At 40.7% G+C, this 14,388-nt stretch overlaps 1 protein-coding gene across 1 annotated transcript in view; it reads right to left on the reverse strand.

The window, feature by feature from the left end:
• Nucleotides 1-14,388, reverse strand: part of adam19a (ADAM metallopeptidase domain 19a) — a 170,533-nt gene that overhangs the window by 64,585 nt on the left and 91,560 nt on the right. Inside the window, exon 4 of the mRNA XM_070993711.1 lies at nucleotides 8,492-8,573. Within this exon, the coding sequence (XP_070849812.1) occupies nucleotides 8,492-8,573 (82 nt within the window). The remainder of the gene's footprint in view (nucleotides 1-8,491; nucleotides 8,574-14,388) is intronic.

Here is a 14,388-nt window from a genome sequence, read left to right on the forward strand (position 1 = left end):
TACTGCGTGACTGTGTTTGTGTGAAGGCTGGAGCTCGGCCACTCAAACATCCCGATGAGGATTTGAAATTAATTCACAAGAGCAGTAACAAAAGAAGCTAAATTTGAATAACTTTGATAATAAGAAGGCAGACTGCTTGGGGGTGTGAGAGACACGTGGGAATTCAAAGCTGTTCAGGTGGCATTGGAGTGACTCACTGCTGGAGTCTTATCAGCCACTGGCCTGACAAGCAACATAAACATGCAAACAGACTGCTGCACACTCCTTTGTCAGAGATAGTGGATGTCACATGGCAGCTGATCTGTTATTTAATTTTTCCTTTCAGGCACAACAAATAAAAGTTGTCATTTCATTCTACTAATCACAAAGACTTGATGAACTGTAGCAGAGTAATGGTTCATGTACCGATCCTAAACTGCTCGAAACAGCCTGCACACCTTCTTAACCAACCAGCTTAATACATTTATTGATATGATCAGGTCAGCACCTGCAGCTACATGAACATAAATTCTTAAGTGTTCCATCTGGAAAGCTTTAGTAGTGGGACAGTGTGTTAGCTAAAACATGCTCATTGAGTTAGCCTCCAGATCAGGAGTATCAAACTCAATGACTGCAGGGGCCATTTTAAAAAATAAGAATATATATAATAAATATATGTAGTGAAGACTTGGGAGGAATTTAATTAAAGATATTAAATGTGTTTTCTGGTGAAATGGAAGTTCTCATGATATTGGTATGAATGACAGACAGAGGACTGACGGAGAGCTTCATCACATGGTACAACGATCACCTGAAGCTCAAAATCAGCAGAACCGGTGAACTTATGGTGACTGCAATGCTTCAAATCTGGATGTTGCTCCAATGACGCTACAAATTGTAAAATGTGGATGCTTCACACACATCTTCAACCTGACAGCACAGAAGATTTAAACAATCAGCACAGTTTGAAGATTAGTGTCACCAATTATTTGGTCACAGTCTCCTGTTACTGAGTTATGGTGTTGAATAATGGACAGAAAAGTGTTTCTGCAGAACTTTATGATGTGAAGTGAAGCTGACCTTTGACCTTTTGGATACAAAATGTCATCACTTCATCATTGTATGCTACTAGACATTTGTGTAAAAGTTTGTGATGATTAGCACATGATTTATTGTGTTATTGCCAAAAATGTGTTTTGTGTGGTCACAGTGACCTTTGATGATCTAATTCTTATCCGTTCATCTTTGACTCCAAGTGAACATTTGTATCAGATGGAGAACCAAGTGTTCCTGTGATATATATTCAAGAGAATGGGACGGATGGACGCACATACTGTGCCTATATAAAGAACAGACAACCCAAAAACATTATGCCTCCGGCGTTAGCTGTCGCCGGTGCAGAGGCATAATCTTCCGTCCAGATAAGCAGGAGTGTGTGTACAGAAAACTAAAGAATAATTAAGTATTCCTGTGCAATCTCTTCATTCACCTCAGGTATCTACAGGAACACATCTCTTCTGATGTTAGTCTTCACGTAACAAAGTGTTTTGGGGTAGAGAAACAGACAAAAAGTAGGGAAATGACCTTTTAAATGCTTGTTTCTAGTTGCTTTTAAGAAGGGAAGTGAAATAAACCTGCAAAGTTTTGAATCTGTTTGATCAAAATATCATTTCGAATGTTACTTACTATAACAACAAAATACAGTCAAATTGCGCATGTAGTATTCAAAACATAAAATGTAAGTAGGCTATACTATGCTATAAGTATTTTAAAAACTCAAACAACAAAATACTGGTCAGCAGTATGTGCAATATTCAGAATGAGAGCATAGCAATCAGCATTCCATCAGCCAACTGTTTTGGAGCATCCTATACTACTCTTTTGGCCATTTATTCTATTTCAGTCAGTCAGTTCGCCGTGCCCGCCCTTTATACACTGTATTTTTACAAATGCAGCAGTCACCCAGGAATTACCCTATGCCCTGCATAAACGGGCTCAATCTGCATTGTCCAGGAATTATCCATTCCCCTGTATAAACAGATCCAAGCTTCAGCTTTCAGGGAATCATTAACAATTTGTATTAATGAGCTCAGCATGATGTTCTACAGGAATTATCCCTTGCCCTGTTTAAATGAGCATAAACTGCACTCATCCAGGAATTATCCACTGTACCTGATAAAGAGGCTATGTAAAATTTGTGAAGTGTTACTGACATGCTTCGTTTTTTACATTTTACATTATTATTTCTGTTTAATATTTTATATTCTTACTCACCAAATGTCCATGTTTGAATGCCATAACTATACAGGGAAAATTATGGCAGCCTAGTTAGAGATTCCATTTTTAAAGATAAGGCTTTAGCAATTAGTTGTGGGACTGTCATCACAAAGCCAAGGTAGGTACCTATTTGTGTGCCGTTATACCCCAAATGAACTGTAAACACAAAGCCGTGGTGCATGTGGAACCTTAGAATTCAGCTCACTGAGGGAACAAAAGACTTTTTAATACCCCGAAGTTAAAACCAGACTAGCTGCCAGACTATATTACAGTACAGTATTCTAACTTTCTAACTTTCTAACTACAAAAAAAAAAAAAGGACAAGTCCACACTGAACTGGGAAAAAGAGCATTTAATCATGCAAAAAGATCTGAATCTGGAGCTGGTTTCCCAGGATTTAAACTCATTTAAAGTGATTCTAAATGACTTGAATTTGAGGACATCAGGCTGCAGATGTCGACAGTTTTTAGGTGTTTTCTGATTCTTTGATTTGTTCTGTACTGTCATCCTACATTGTTATGTTTGTTCTATGTCTGCCTGTCTTGGCCAGGACACTCTTCAAAGTGACTGCAATTAGACTTAGTCCTGCTTAAATACAGGTTGAAGAATGATTATACACAAACACTTTTAACCTTTAAAAGAACCTTTCATACCTTTCATGATTTTTAAAAGCAGCTCTGCTTCAGGCCTCAGGACCTATTGTTCATGTTGAAAAGGGCTTTATCACCACAATATTTAAATTATGCCTGCATGTCGATTTTTGACTATTCAAAAGCCTCTGTCAACTCATCAGAGAGTGAAGTGAGCTCTTTCATTTGAACAGCAGCTGCAGCGGTGAGTGCTCTATTAGAGCCAACGTACCCAAATCAACTGTCAGTGAGAACTCTCCCTGCCAACCCTCAGCAATTAGCCTGCTTACAGTCTGGTTAGAGGATGTGATGTGGATGCAGTTCAAGAGACTGGCCCGCTTGGCCTTGTTTGAACTGCGTGGAGAATAACCTGTTATCTGTGAGAGCTCACTGTGCAGAAAAACACTGCCGCATACAGAGGCTGGATTTGATCTGCAGGTCAAGCTGTGTGACCAATGGTGGCGCATCAAATATGTTTGCAGGTTATTTCACTCTGGAGGGTGGACAGATTTAGTTCAGACTGACCAGGATGGAACCGAGACATTTGAACTCAAGAGGCTGTTGATACACATTAGGCCTTTTTGTCCATTTGGGTATTTGTCTATATCACTGACAGCAGCGTGTGGAAAAATAAATAAAATAAAATAAAATAAAAAAATATATGTGTGTGTGTGTGTGTGTGTGTGTGTGTGTGTGTGTGTGTATGTATTTATACATACATGTATGCATATACATGCATCACACACACACACACACACACACACACACACACACACATACATATATATATACACACGTGGTTATTTTATCACCATATATCGAGCTGTGCCGGTCATCTCAGGAGCTATCAGTCTCACTGATGACCCCACAGCATTAGCATTTTAAACATGATATAAATCCTTCTGGAGGATTGACTTTGCTCTCAGAGTTTAAATCTAATATTTATTACTGCAAAAACAGTTTGTTTGAAGGTAACGTTAGTGTTGATGTTTTCATGGGGCAGCTGCCTTGCTGTACTTTTTGCTTGTTATATGTACAGATCTGGGCAGCACGCCTCACAGCAAGAAGGTTGCTGGTTCGATCCCCGGGCGGGTCCTTTCTGTGTGAAGTTTGCATGTTCTTCCCGTGCACGCATGGGTTCTCTCCAGGTACTCCGGCTTCCTCCCACAGACCAAAAACATGCTCATTAGGTTAATTGGTGACTCTAAAATTGCCCCTAGGTGTGAGTGTGAGCGTGAATGGTTGTTTGTCTTGTTTGTGTTTCCCTGCGATCGGCTGGCGACCCCAAAAAGGATAGACGGTATAGAAAATGGATGGATGGATGGATGGATGGATGTACAGATCTGTGTGGTGTAAGATATTCAGTTATGTTTTATTGTAAATAATGCCAGTTTGAACACGGGGCACTCGGGGAAGTGAGAACAGAGAATCTTCCTGCTTTCAGTCTTTATGCTAAGCTAGGCTAACCATATCCTGTCTTACATACTTAAAGGAATAGTTCAACAATTCATTGTTGGGCAGAACCAAAACACAAGGGATAAAGAGTTTACAGGGATAGCTTTTAGTGAATCCTTAATTTATCTGGGCAGCTCACCAAATAGATTTGTTTCCAACCATTGTCTGCATAGAAACATAGCTGGATATAAAACGGCAAATGTTTTAGCTTTCCAAGCCCTGACACGATCTCCCAGCTCTCAGGGTCAGCAAATACATTCTGAGGACCATCATTCATATGGCCAACACTTTCGTCATCACATTTAAAGAAACATCAAATAGGAATCATCTGAAATGAGATTTGACTGCATCCCGACCCTGCGGATGGTGCGACAGAAGCTCATCGAACCATGTCCAGTAAAAAAGCTACGTGACGAGTCTTTGGAGCAGCTCTGGTTTGCTCAGCAGAGAAACTGAATGAGCCAAAGGCGTTCTTTGGAGTTCACTACAAAGATAACCAAAGGTATTAAAAGATCACATCCACAGTTAGTCATTTGAATTCAACTGACCAATTAGCAGAAAATATCACTGCATATTAATTGTTTCTATATTAAGATACAAGAGATTCAGACTAATCCCAGTGCCGTGCGGGGAAGAATATCTTTATTGGTTTATATTCTGATTAGAGGGACAGAAATACGTTTTGCTACGACCTGAACCACAGAGCAAAGCCTCAATTTATTCTCTGCAGCATGGACAGGGCTAGTGAGGTGAGACGGTCAGGCTCTGTGAATCACAACACAAGCAAAGCTGCTGGAGAACGTTCACATCATGCAAACTGATCTTGCTGTAACTTCAGGCAGATGTTGCAGATGTTGTTTCATGGAACTGCTCTGTCTTTTTGCTGACACCTCGTACTGCGTTGAGCTGTTTGCTTCATTCTCATCTGAAAGTTGTCCCAGCGTGTGTGCTTTTTGCTCATCAAAAACAACGCATGTATCACATGATGGTTGAAAGAGGTTTGTGTGCAGATCGCTGACAGGCACAGCTCAACTTGACATTGCTAATTTTATTGATTTATTTGTTGCGACGTATAACTTTGCACAGCAGTCCTCTTAATCTGACAGCTTATTTCCAATTGCCTGATATCAGACAGAACTGTAAACTTGTTGCACTCTGGTTCCATCTTCAGTGTGACATTGACAACGTATGTGCCTGAATATAACACCATTTAAGTCCGCACTGATGTGCCAATATACTTGTTTTGACAGGGTTTTAAGAGCGGAGGGAAGTAAAGCAAAAACAAACTGTGATGCAGCCTCAATAGCACGGTGGATCTTTTCTATAGCAGCTGCCATTATTGTTATTACTCCTCCTTGATTATAGCACACAGCTGAATGACACTTGACAGCAGTGTGACAACAGCTTTAGTCCCGCCCACGGTGCTGACTGGCTAACTGTCCCTTGTGATGCTTAGCAGATGGTCTGTTTTTCAGATGAGAAACCGCTGTTTCATGTCATGATGCCACACAAATCAGTCAACTCAGCAGCGTGGGCAGATTCAAGGTGTCAGTATTTACACCACATGTACGTACGAAGGCGGAAGCTTAGATGTTCCAAGCTCTCTTTATAATATAAAACAGGCTAAAGTGAGATCTATAGGAAGATTACATCATTGTGCTGCAGCAGAATAAAGAAATGTGTTTACTTGTCAAACTCTTAAAATGAGAATTTAATTGATTTCTTGAAGTACCTTTTGTTGATTAACTGAGTACTTCTAGTCAGTAAAAGCCTTTCCATAAATACACTGACACTTTAGCCTGCCTGATAACTTGTCCAAGCTGAAGTACTTGACCAGCTGATATTAGCTTATTACAGATACAACTGCAGCACAGAAATGCAAAAGTTATGTTTGAGCTCATTTAGACACACGGCCCCCTTCACAGAGTTTGTCCACCAGCACATGGATGCTAACACTTCAGTGTGCTCTATGCTACTGCTTGCAAAGCAAGCAAAGGTGGGAGGTAGTCCATTTGCATGACCTCAAATATGATAAACTGAGCTCGTAGCAGCTCCAAAACTAAACTAATCATTGAATTTTAATCAGCTTTTATTTATTTTTTTTTATTTTAATGCCTTATTCATCATTTAACTGAGCATAACCCGACACAACAGTACTGCAGCCAAAAGTCTACTGAGGAAATTGGATGATTTGGTTCCTATGATGTAGTACTTAACAGCTAAGTTGATCAAAGGGCCAATCAGGGTGCTCAGCCATCTCTGATCATCAAAAACTCTTGAGATGTGAAACGTCTGCAAAGATCCTAATAATCTGACTCTTTAAAGATAGTGGCTTCAATGGACGCTGCATGAAGAAAACTGTGACTTGCTAAATGCTGTTGATGAAAGACCAAAGAGGCAGTCACCAAAGGTTTTTTCTTTTTACTTCAATTTTAAATCTCAACATCAGTAAAACCAAGACAATACACAACGACCTCACAAATACTTGTGCATTTATGCTGACTTGAAGTTAAACATATCAGAAAATGCCTTTGCGTTTAAAAAGACACCATCCAGGTTGTTTTTCTGAGCTAAAGTAAGGTCGAGACAAAGAGCAAACATTTTCTGTTTTCTATCAAGATTAACCTGGTTTGACTGCAGGATGATGCCACTGTTTTTTTTAACAGTCTAAAGAGTAAATTAACAGAAGGCTTCAGACCCTTGAGTTAAAACATTACAGGAGTGGATTTTGACATTTAGTTTCACTAAGTCTGAAGCTCAAAAGCATGCTTGTTTGTTTGTATTAAATATATCAGGTTTCAGATTTTTTGTGACGTTACAATGCGACTTGCACCATCGCACAACACATTGCTGACTGCCACATATGCAGTACACCCTCCACTATGGGTTGTTCATCATGTTGAGCGCTGTGTCTATGAAAGTTTGATTTTATGTTGTGCTATGCAAGGGTGTGTGTGCCTGTGTGTGTTCATGTTTTAGTGAGTAACCACTTACAGGATGCTGGTTTCGAGCTCTAGCAGAAGCTCTCAGTCTTTCATTCAGCTTCTATTTCCTTTAACACACTTTCAGCCTTCACTTCCAAATGTGCCGCACACAGCCTGTCTGACAGTGTTAATGAAGTGCTTCATAATTTATGTATCACTTATGGCAGCAGCCTTGTGCTGCTATGACGTGTGGTCAGAAGAACAAAATCCACTTTTTTACAGTGTAGAGTTTCACTCTGCAGCGTTCAAAGCACCCTGGAGGTATTTTGTTCTGAACATTCACCACACTTTCTCCTTACTGTGGGACAGTTACAATTAAGCTGAAAATAAAAATATTACTGTTCAAATATTTAAACTAATATTTAAATACGTGGAATTGGAAATTAAATTTGATTAAATTATTTTATTTTAATATTGGCAGCAAAATACTTCCATACAGGTAATAATAATAATAATAATAATAATAATAATAATAATAATAATAATAATAATAATAATGAGTTTTGTGAAACATCACAAAATATTACAGATTAATTTCTTTCTTTCTTCCAAAACTAAGAAACTAGGTAGAAAATAGCACAAAATAAAAGTACAAAATAAAATATTAATACAAATATTCAGAGGTAAGATCATGGCTCGACAAATCTCTGCAATAATGTGATCATGAAGGGATTATTTCAAATGTAAATCCTGATGTGTGGACATACAGTATGCAATCCTTTTAAATGTCATTAAATTCCACATGAAATGCCAGATCACATACATATGTAAGAGGTTTTACGCCTGCAAGCGGATTAATTTTAAAATTACCGATAACCAATTTAAACACATGGCAACCAAAGGCTACCGGAGGATCGAGTAGGGAGGATAAGCTAATCAAAAAACATGCGCTTTGCAAACGAGTTGGCAGTTATGTGCAAGAAACATGGTATGGCCCTTCAAAGGTCTTCAAATCTGGAACTGGGATTAAGATTAGAATTAGGGTTAAAGGTTTAGGTTAAGGTATAAATTAGGGTATGTTAGAATTAAAACACTGTTTCAGGTTTAAGAAATGACTGAAATCAACAAATGTAAAAAAGAAATCAATAACAGGATGAAAACCCTTAATGGAGGAGTGTGCCTGTAAGCGGCAGCCACATTCACTTAAAGCTCTTACTTCATACTTACAGTGTAATTGTTATTGGTCACAGTCACTGGCTGCCCATCTTCTGTGTAGTAGGTCTCAGTGAAGTCTGGACCCAAAAGCTCCCTGTGAAAGAAAAAGAGAAGAGGATAAGGGGGCAGGTGATTAGACAAGAATGAGCTTTAATGATGCCTGTGTCATTTAGGTCTGAGGAGCAGCAGGTAGAAATCGGCCGGAACAAAGAAGAATAGTCTGGGGCTACACTCTGCTCTTCACCACATTCTTCTCTGTGTCATACTGATGCTACATTTGGCCGCCGCTAGTTCTATACAATTTCCTCTTGCTGTCTTTGAACCTGCCTAATCCTATTCCACCTGTGCTTCAGGTCCATTGTCTCCTGCCCTCCCAGCTTGCCTGCTACAGCCTGATCCCCGTCAGTCTCCAGTGTCTTCCCTGAGGACTCCAGCCACTGCCTGCCCTGCTCTGCTGTCTGCCTCTCATTCACAATACACAACCTGACCAGTCCCGCTCCTTTTCCACCACTGACTAATCTAAGAAACAGCTCTTGCTTGAACTTTTACATGATCTGTGCTCTATTTTTGGGTCCTGGCTAATTATCCAAAACGTAACAATGATATGCTCATATATACTGCAAAGCATAATGCAGCATTACAAATTAAAGACCATTCCATGATAACTGAAGTTTTTCATTCTTGCCATTCATCACCATACATTTTATATCTTACTCCTTTATTTATTAAGAATAAGTGGATGATAAATGATTTTAACTAAAAAAAACCCAAACTGCTGCCTTCTCTGCAATGACAAATGAAAGCATGTTGCCTCGTCAACCACAGAGTCTGGTCAACCGCGATTCAGTGATTAGGGAGTGGCGAGTGTTTTCCATCACTGTAGGGTTTTACACTGTCAACACCGAAATAAGCACTCCATGGATTAATCTTGGCTTGGCCTCGAAGGCTCCAAATTTGAAGAGGAAGAAGGGAGAGCCTCATGAAAAGATGTTACTAATTGCATTATGGGAAATGTAGGATCCAGCATTTAAGAAATACAATTAAAAATGTTCCGTCTAGATACCAATACAATCTACTGATGAAGCTGATTCTTCAGTTGGCGAGATGCTGTCACTGTGATTTGCTCAGTCGTTTCTGAGAAATGAGACAAGTGATGTGATTGGCTGAGAGTGTATTTATTAATCACAGACCTCCAGTCTATACTCCACTCCACCCAGCTCAATTGCACTTTGTTCTGCTGCATTTACATGAACCAAAACAGCAGGTGGGCTTGGAGACGCCCACACATTACTCTGTGTTAGTCTGCACAGTGAGAGCATGGCCCAAAACGTTCGACTTCCACTGCGGCTTCGCCTCATTGGCTCTCTGTGCACGCTGAATTCAACTGGTTGATTACATGATTGAAAAACGTGGAGATCGCAGCAGGTGATCTTTAAAACTGTGCTCCAGAGTGCCACGAATAGACATCACACAATCTCTATAAATATGTCTCACAGGAACCAGTAAGCTCATTCACCATCACCATGCACGCTCAAAGTAATGACAGTACTTGCTTGATGTGCAAGGCCTCATTCCATCTCATACTAGGCTTGCCTACTGAATGTCGGCTTTGAAGAAAGTGCAAAGTCAGACAAAGCTTCAATGATATTCATAACTTCTTTCTTTTCGTGCTCCCTGTATGATTTTTTTTGATATTGCCAAGCTTGATTGCAAAAAGCATAATCTCCTTTAAATTAAATGTTGGATCAGCAGGACTGGAGTCTTTCATGTTGATGGAGTTGGGCATTGATAACAAAAAGAGACAGAGAGGGAGGAAAACTATCCCAGTGCCTTCACTGCGATTGTATCATATTTGATTCATCTAGCACTTACTTATCTCATGCATATTCTTATCTGGTGCAACCAAACTTTTCTTTATCTGCATTTTTGTTCCCGCTCTGCTAAAAGAGTCAGACGAAAGAAAAAGAAAAGAGATTATTGTTTGATGTCTCCTAAAAGGTCACCTTACAACAAAAATGCACTGGTTCCATTTTAGCCTGCAAGAGGAAAAGGTGACATTTGTCGTGTCTGGGGACGAACGAGTCGGTTGTCAAATGCCAAGATGTCCCCAGCCAGACGCTTCAGTGTTACAGATGTATGGATCAGTGGTATCATGAGGACTTCTGGCCTCATTCTGCCTCTGTGTGTGGCTGAATCACTGACCAGGCAGGACACACTCTGGCAGCAGATCCCTGGGCAGAAATGGGCAAATGGAAGACGGACATGAAAAGATGAGCCCAATCTCCATTTGGTCTCGGGGGCCCTATTGTATTATTCATTGAGGGAGATCGTAATGGAACATAATCCAGCTTTCTCACCCCTTTTACTGCAGACAATTTGCTCTGCAATATAAAAAGACTGTCTTACGTGGCAGTCCCCTAAAGTTAATTTGATTGAAGCTGGTGCAGACAGCAGTGTTTGAAATTCAGCTCCATCTTATTCAGGACAGTATTTACACAGCATTTTTATCAGTGGGAGAAAGAGGAAAAAAGCTGATTGCTTTTCATGGCAGGTGACTGTTTTTCAAGCTGGAGGGATGATGTAGACACTGCCATCACTGTCAAATATCTCCTATGGCTTAATTAAAAACGGGTAAAGGGTGTGATTAACTCTGAAAACCTTGACACTGAGCAAACACCGGTGAAAAGTTCACCCAGATTGACCACCCACTGTTTATTACAAATTACCTTTCATGTTCCTGGAGAAACACAACAGACATTGATCAGGATGTGTGTGTGATCAGTGTAAAGGTCTTCAGCTCCAGCAGCCCAAGCTTGATTAAAGCTGTCAGGCTCGGTTTGGCTAATACTCACCTGCACACGGCAGGCTGCCTTCTAAAGTGCCTTTGAATAAGAGTTTAAAGGCAGGTTCTGGAGCTTCTGTTCAAAGAGTTTTTGTACTGGTTGAGTGTGAGTGATGGTCAGATCACTGATGTTGATGGCAGCTGGAGCAACATGGTTTATGTCTTGAAGGAAACTACGGTTACTGGGGTGGTTCTATCAGTTATGACAGCACTGTGAGATGTTGAACCACTGCAGCATCTCTACAAATAGGTCCGATGACTGGTTGTAAGCAAGCCAGCAGTTTAGCCAGACAAATCTAATGCAATGACACCAAAAGTGACTGCACCCATAATGATGCAAACAACGCCTCGGTGCACAGAAGAAACGTTTGGCGGTGAGCGCTGAACCAGGACATCAGTCTGCGAACTGTGATTTGTTTAGTAAAATAGACAGTGTGGGTAATCAATTTACTGTGCACCTATAAACACTACTGCTACTGTGATCAGCACATCAGTCTGTGCCTCCGGAGCGCGTCTTCATGCTCGGGCCTGAAGGAATCAGGTCAGGTTCCGTACATCAGTGTTGATGGTGGATGTATTTGATTTATGTGTTTCCTGTCCTGCTGTCCAACAGAGGAAATGAGATGATGAAAGCATGATGAAACTGATGCGTAAATAATATTCCATTTCCTCTATTCTATTATTCTTTTATCTTATTCTGGGGCAACACAACAGACCATCTCTCAGGTCCGGTCAGGACGGCTTTTAGTATGAAGTTGAGTCACTACTGAGAAAATGTGCTGATTTCTTGAAGTTGACCAGCCTCGTGCACTCATTGTGGTTCATTCTTCTTGTTTTCCCTTCCAGATACAAACCCTCATTTCTCGAAGGACGGAAGTGCGCACATCTCACTCTGCCACATACTGCGCTGAGCACTGTCCTCTACATGAATGCTCATTAAAAAAATGCCAGTGGATGTGGAGCAACTCATCAGCAGCCCTGACACTGAATAATTACATAAACATACCCAGCCTTTTTCTCTCCCTCAGAGCGTCAGCTGCGAAGCCACACAGTGTAGCTGGGGTCAAACCACTGTGCTACCTCTAAGAATATAAGTAATGGGCTCTCTTCAAGGCAGAGGGAAAGCAGACAGGCAGCTTGGCTTTGGCACTGATAAAATCTGCTCTAATGAGCAGGCCGAGAGGACGAGCAACTGGACACAGCCGTGAGTGTGGACGTACAGCAGAGATCTGTGTTTTTACACTCAGGATTTTTCCACTTTTGGCTTCTGATTGGTCAGCAAACCTTCCACGTCTTGGTTAAACAAGCGCTAGAAGAAACCACAAGGGGAGGGGAGAGGAGAAGCAAAACAAGCGATGGAGGTGTGATGAGTGAAAGGAGGGATGTTACTCTCAGAAAAACCAACAGGGAGGCTGTTTCTCACATCTGCTGCTCCGAACATGTTGATGCAGAAATCGTCCACATGGATGTCAGCTGCTGTTTGTGTGAGTGATCATTCAACAGACAACACTGTTCAACAAGAACAATAACTACAGGTCCATTTGACGGTTTGGGTCGGCTTTGATCGTCAATTATTCATGTAATCTAGAAAATGTCAGAGAATAGTAAAAGCAAATACCCATTACAATCTTCCAGAAGCCAAGATGAGGTCCTCAGTTTTTTGTTTTCTACAATTAACAACATAAAACAGAGAAAAGCAGGCGATGCGTTGGTTTGATAGGCTGTACATAAGTGTCTGACCTAACTAACCATGACTCTGAACAGACCAGCAGCCAGTCCTCAGTCCGTCAGTGATACGTGCTCAGCACAAAATCCCTTGACATTTCTTTCTATTTATCAAATCTTTTATGAGCTCAATAATCAAAAGGAACCAATAAGCAGTATTGATAGAAGCTTCCAGTGGCATTTTCTATCTGCCATTCTGTGATGATCAGCGTCAGCTGATACCTGCGCTCATGAGGCCAATTAGACAGGAAATGTCACGTCAGTGCACGTTCTTTATTTCCTGCGTTCAGGTGAATAATGCATTAGTGTTAAAAAGATGTTAATAGGCACCAGAAACAAAGAGATGCTGCAGGCTGCCGCGGTGTGCACGAACATTCTTCATTTATTTCAGTTTACAGGTGTGTGTTGTGCCTCTGAATCAAGGCGCTGCTATCTGCTGATAAATGCTGTTGTGACGTGTATTAAAAATTGATTTTTCATGTTTTGCCCAGTTTGATAATCTGTGAACCTTTATGTGGTTGATACACTTCTTCATTGAAAATAAGTTGTCCTTGTTGCATTGTCTTGTTTAGGAATATCGGCCATATTGTTTTTTTCTTCTGTGCTGCCCAAGTATCACCCACTGCCTGTGAGTGTTTAGTCAGGATGGGTAGAACACCACCAGTCCCGCACACGATCCTGCACAGACCCAAATGTCAGCAGTCCACAACACACAGAGCTCACCTTTGTCCATTTGAGATGCGAGATAAACAGACTTCCAGCATCACCAGATTTCAGAAGCAAACACAGCTCCATGCGACCAGTGTTATCCAGCGGCTGTCTAAATAAACACGTCACATGGAAATGACTAATAAAGCTAAAGCATTCTGCTGTCTGAGAAGGTCTTATTTAACAGTCATGCCTACAGGCTGCTGGGACTGATAGGAAAACAGGGAATACCAGAGTCAGTGAATGGCTCCATTGAAGTAAACCTCTTCATTTCTGTACTGAGTTGCTGAATGGAACTATCACATGCTGAATATTAAATACAGTAAGTGCTCGGGGCATAGTTGCTCTCAAATGAAGCTTTCTGGAATGTTACTAACAACAAGTCACGCTGCTGTTAAAGCTATAGGAAACTGCTACTGCAACTTAGCTTTAGCCTGACGTGTGTCTTTGTCCTTCACACAGGCAGAAAGAGACACAGACACACATTGTGATCACTGAGGATCAGTCTCCAGGGACCATCCATTATCAATCACTGCGGCCTTTGTTTTCAGCTTTCTGATGAAGTATTTCTATATTTAATCATCATGTCATTAAGTGTTAAGCAGAAAGGATTGTAGATGTTTCTAAATCATGC

Source organism: Chaetodon trifascialis, chromosome 23 (genome assembly GCF_039877785.1).
Source record: "Chaetodon trifascialis isolate fChaTrf1 chromosome 23, fChaTrf1.hap1, whole genome shotgun sequence".
Taxonomy (NCBI): Eukaryota; Metazoa; Chordata; class Actinopteri; order Chaetodontiformes; family Chaetodontidae; genus Chaetodon; species Chaetodon trifascialis.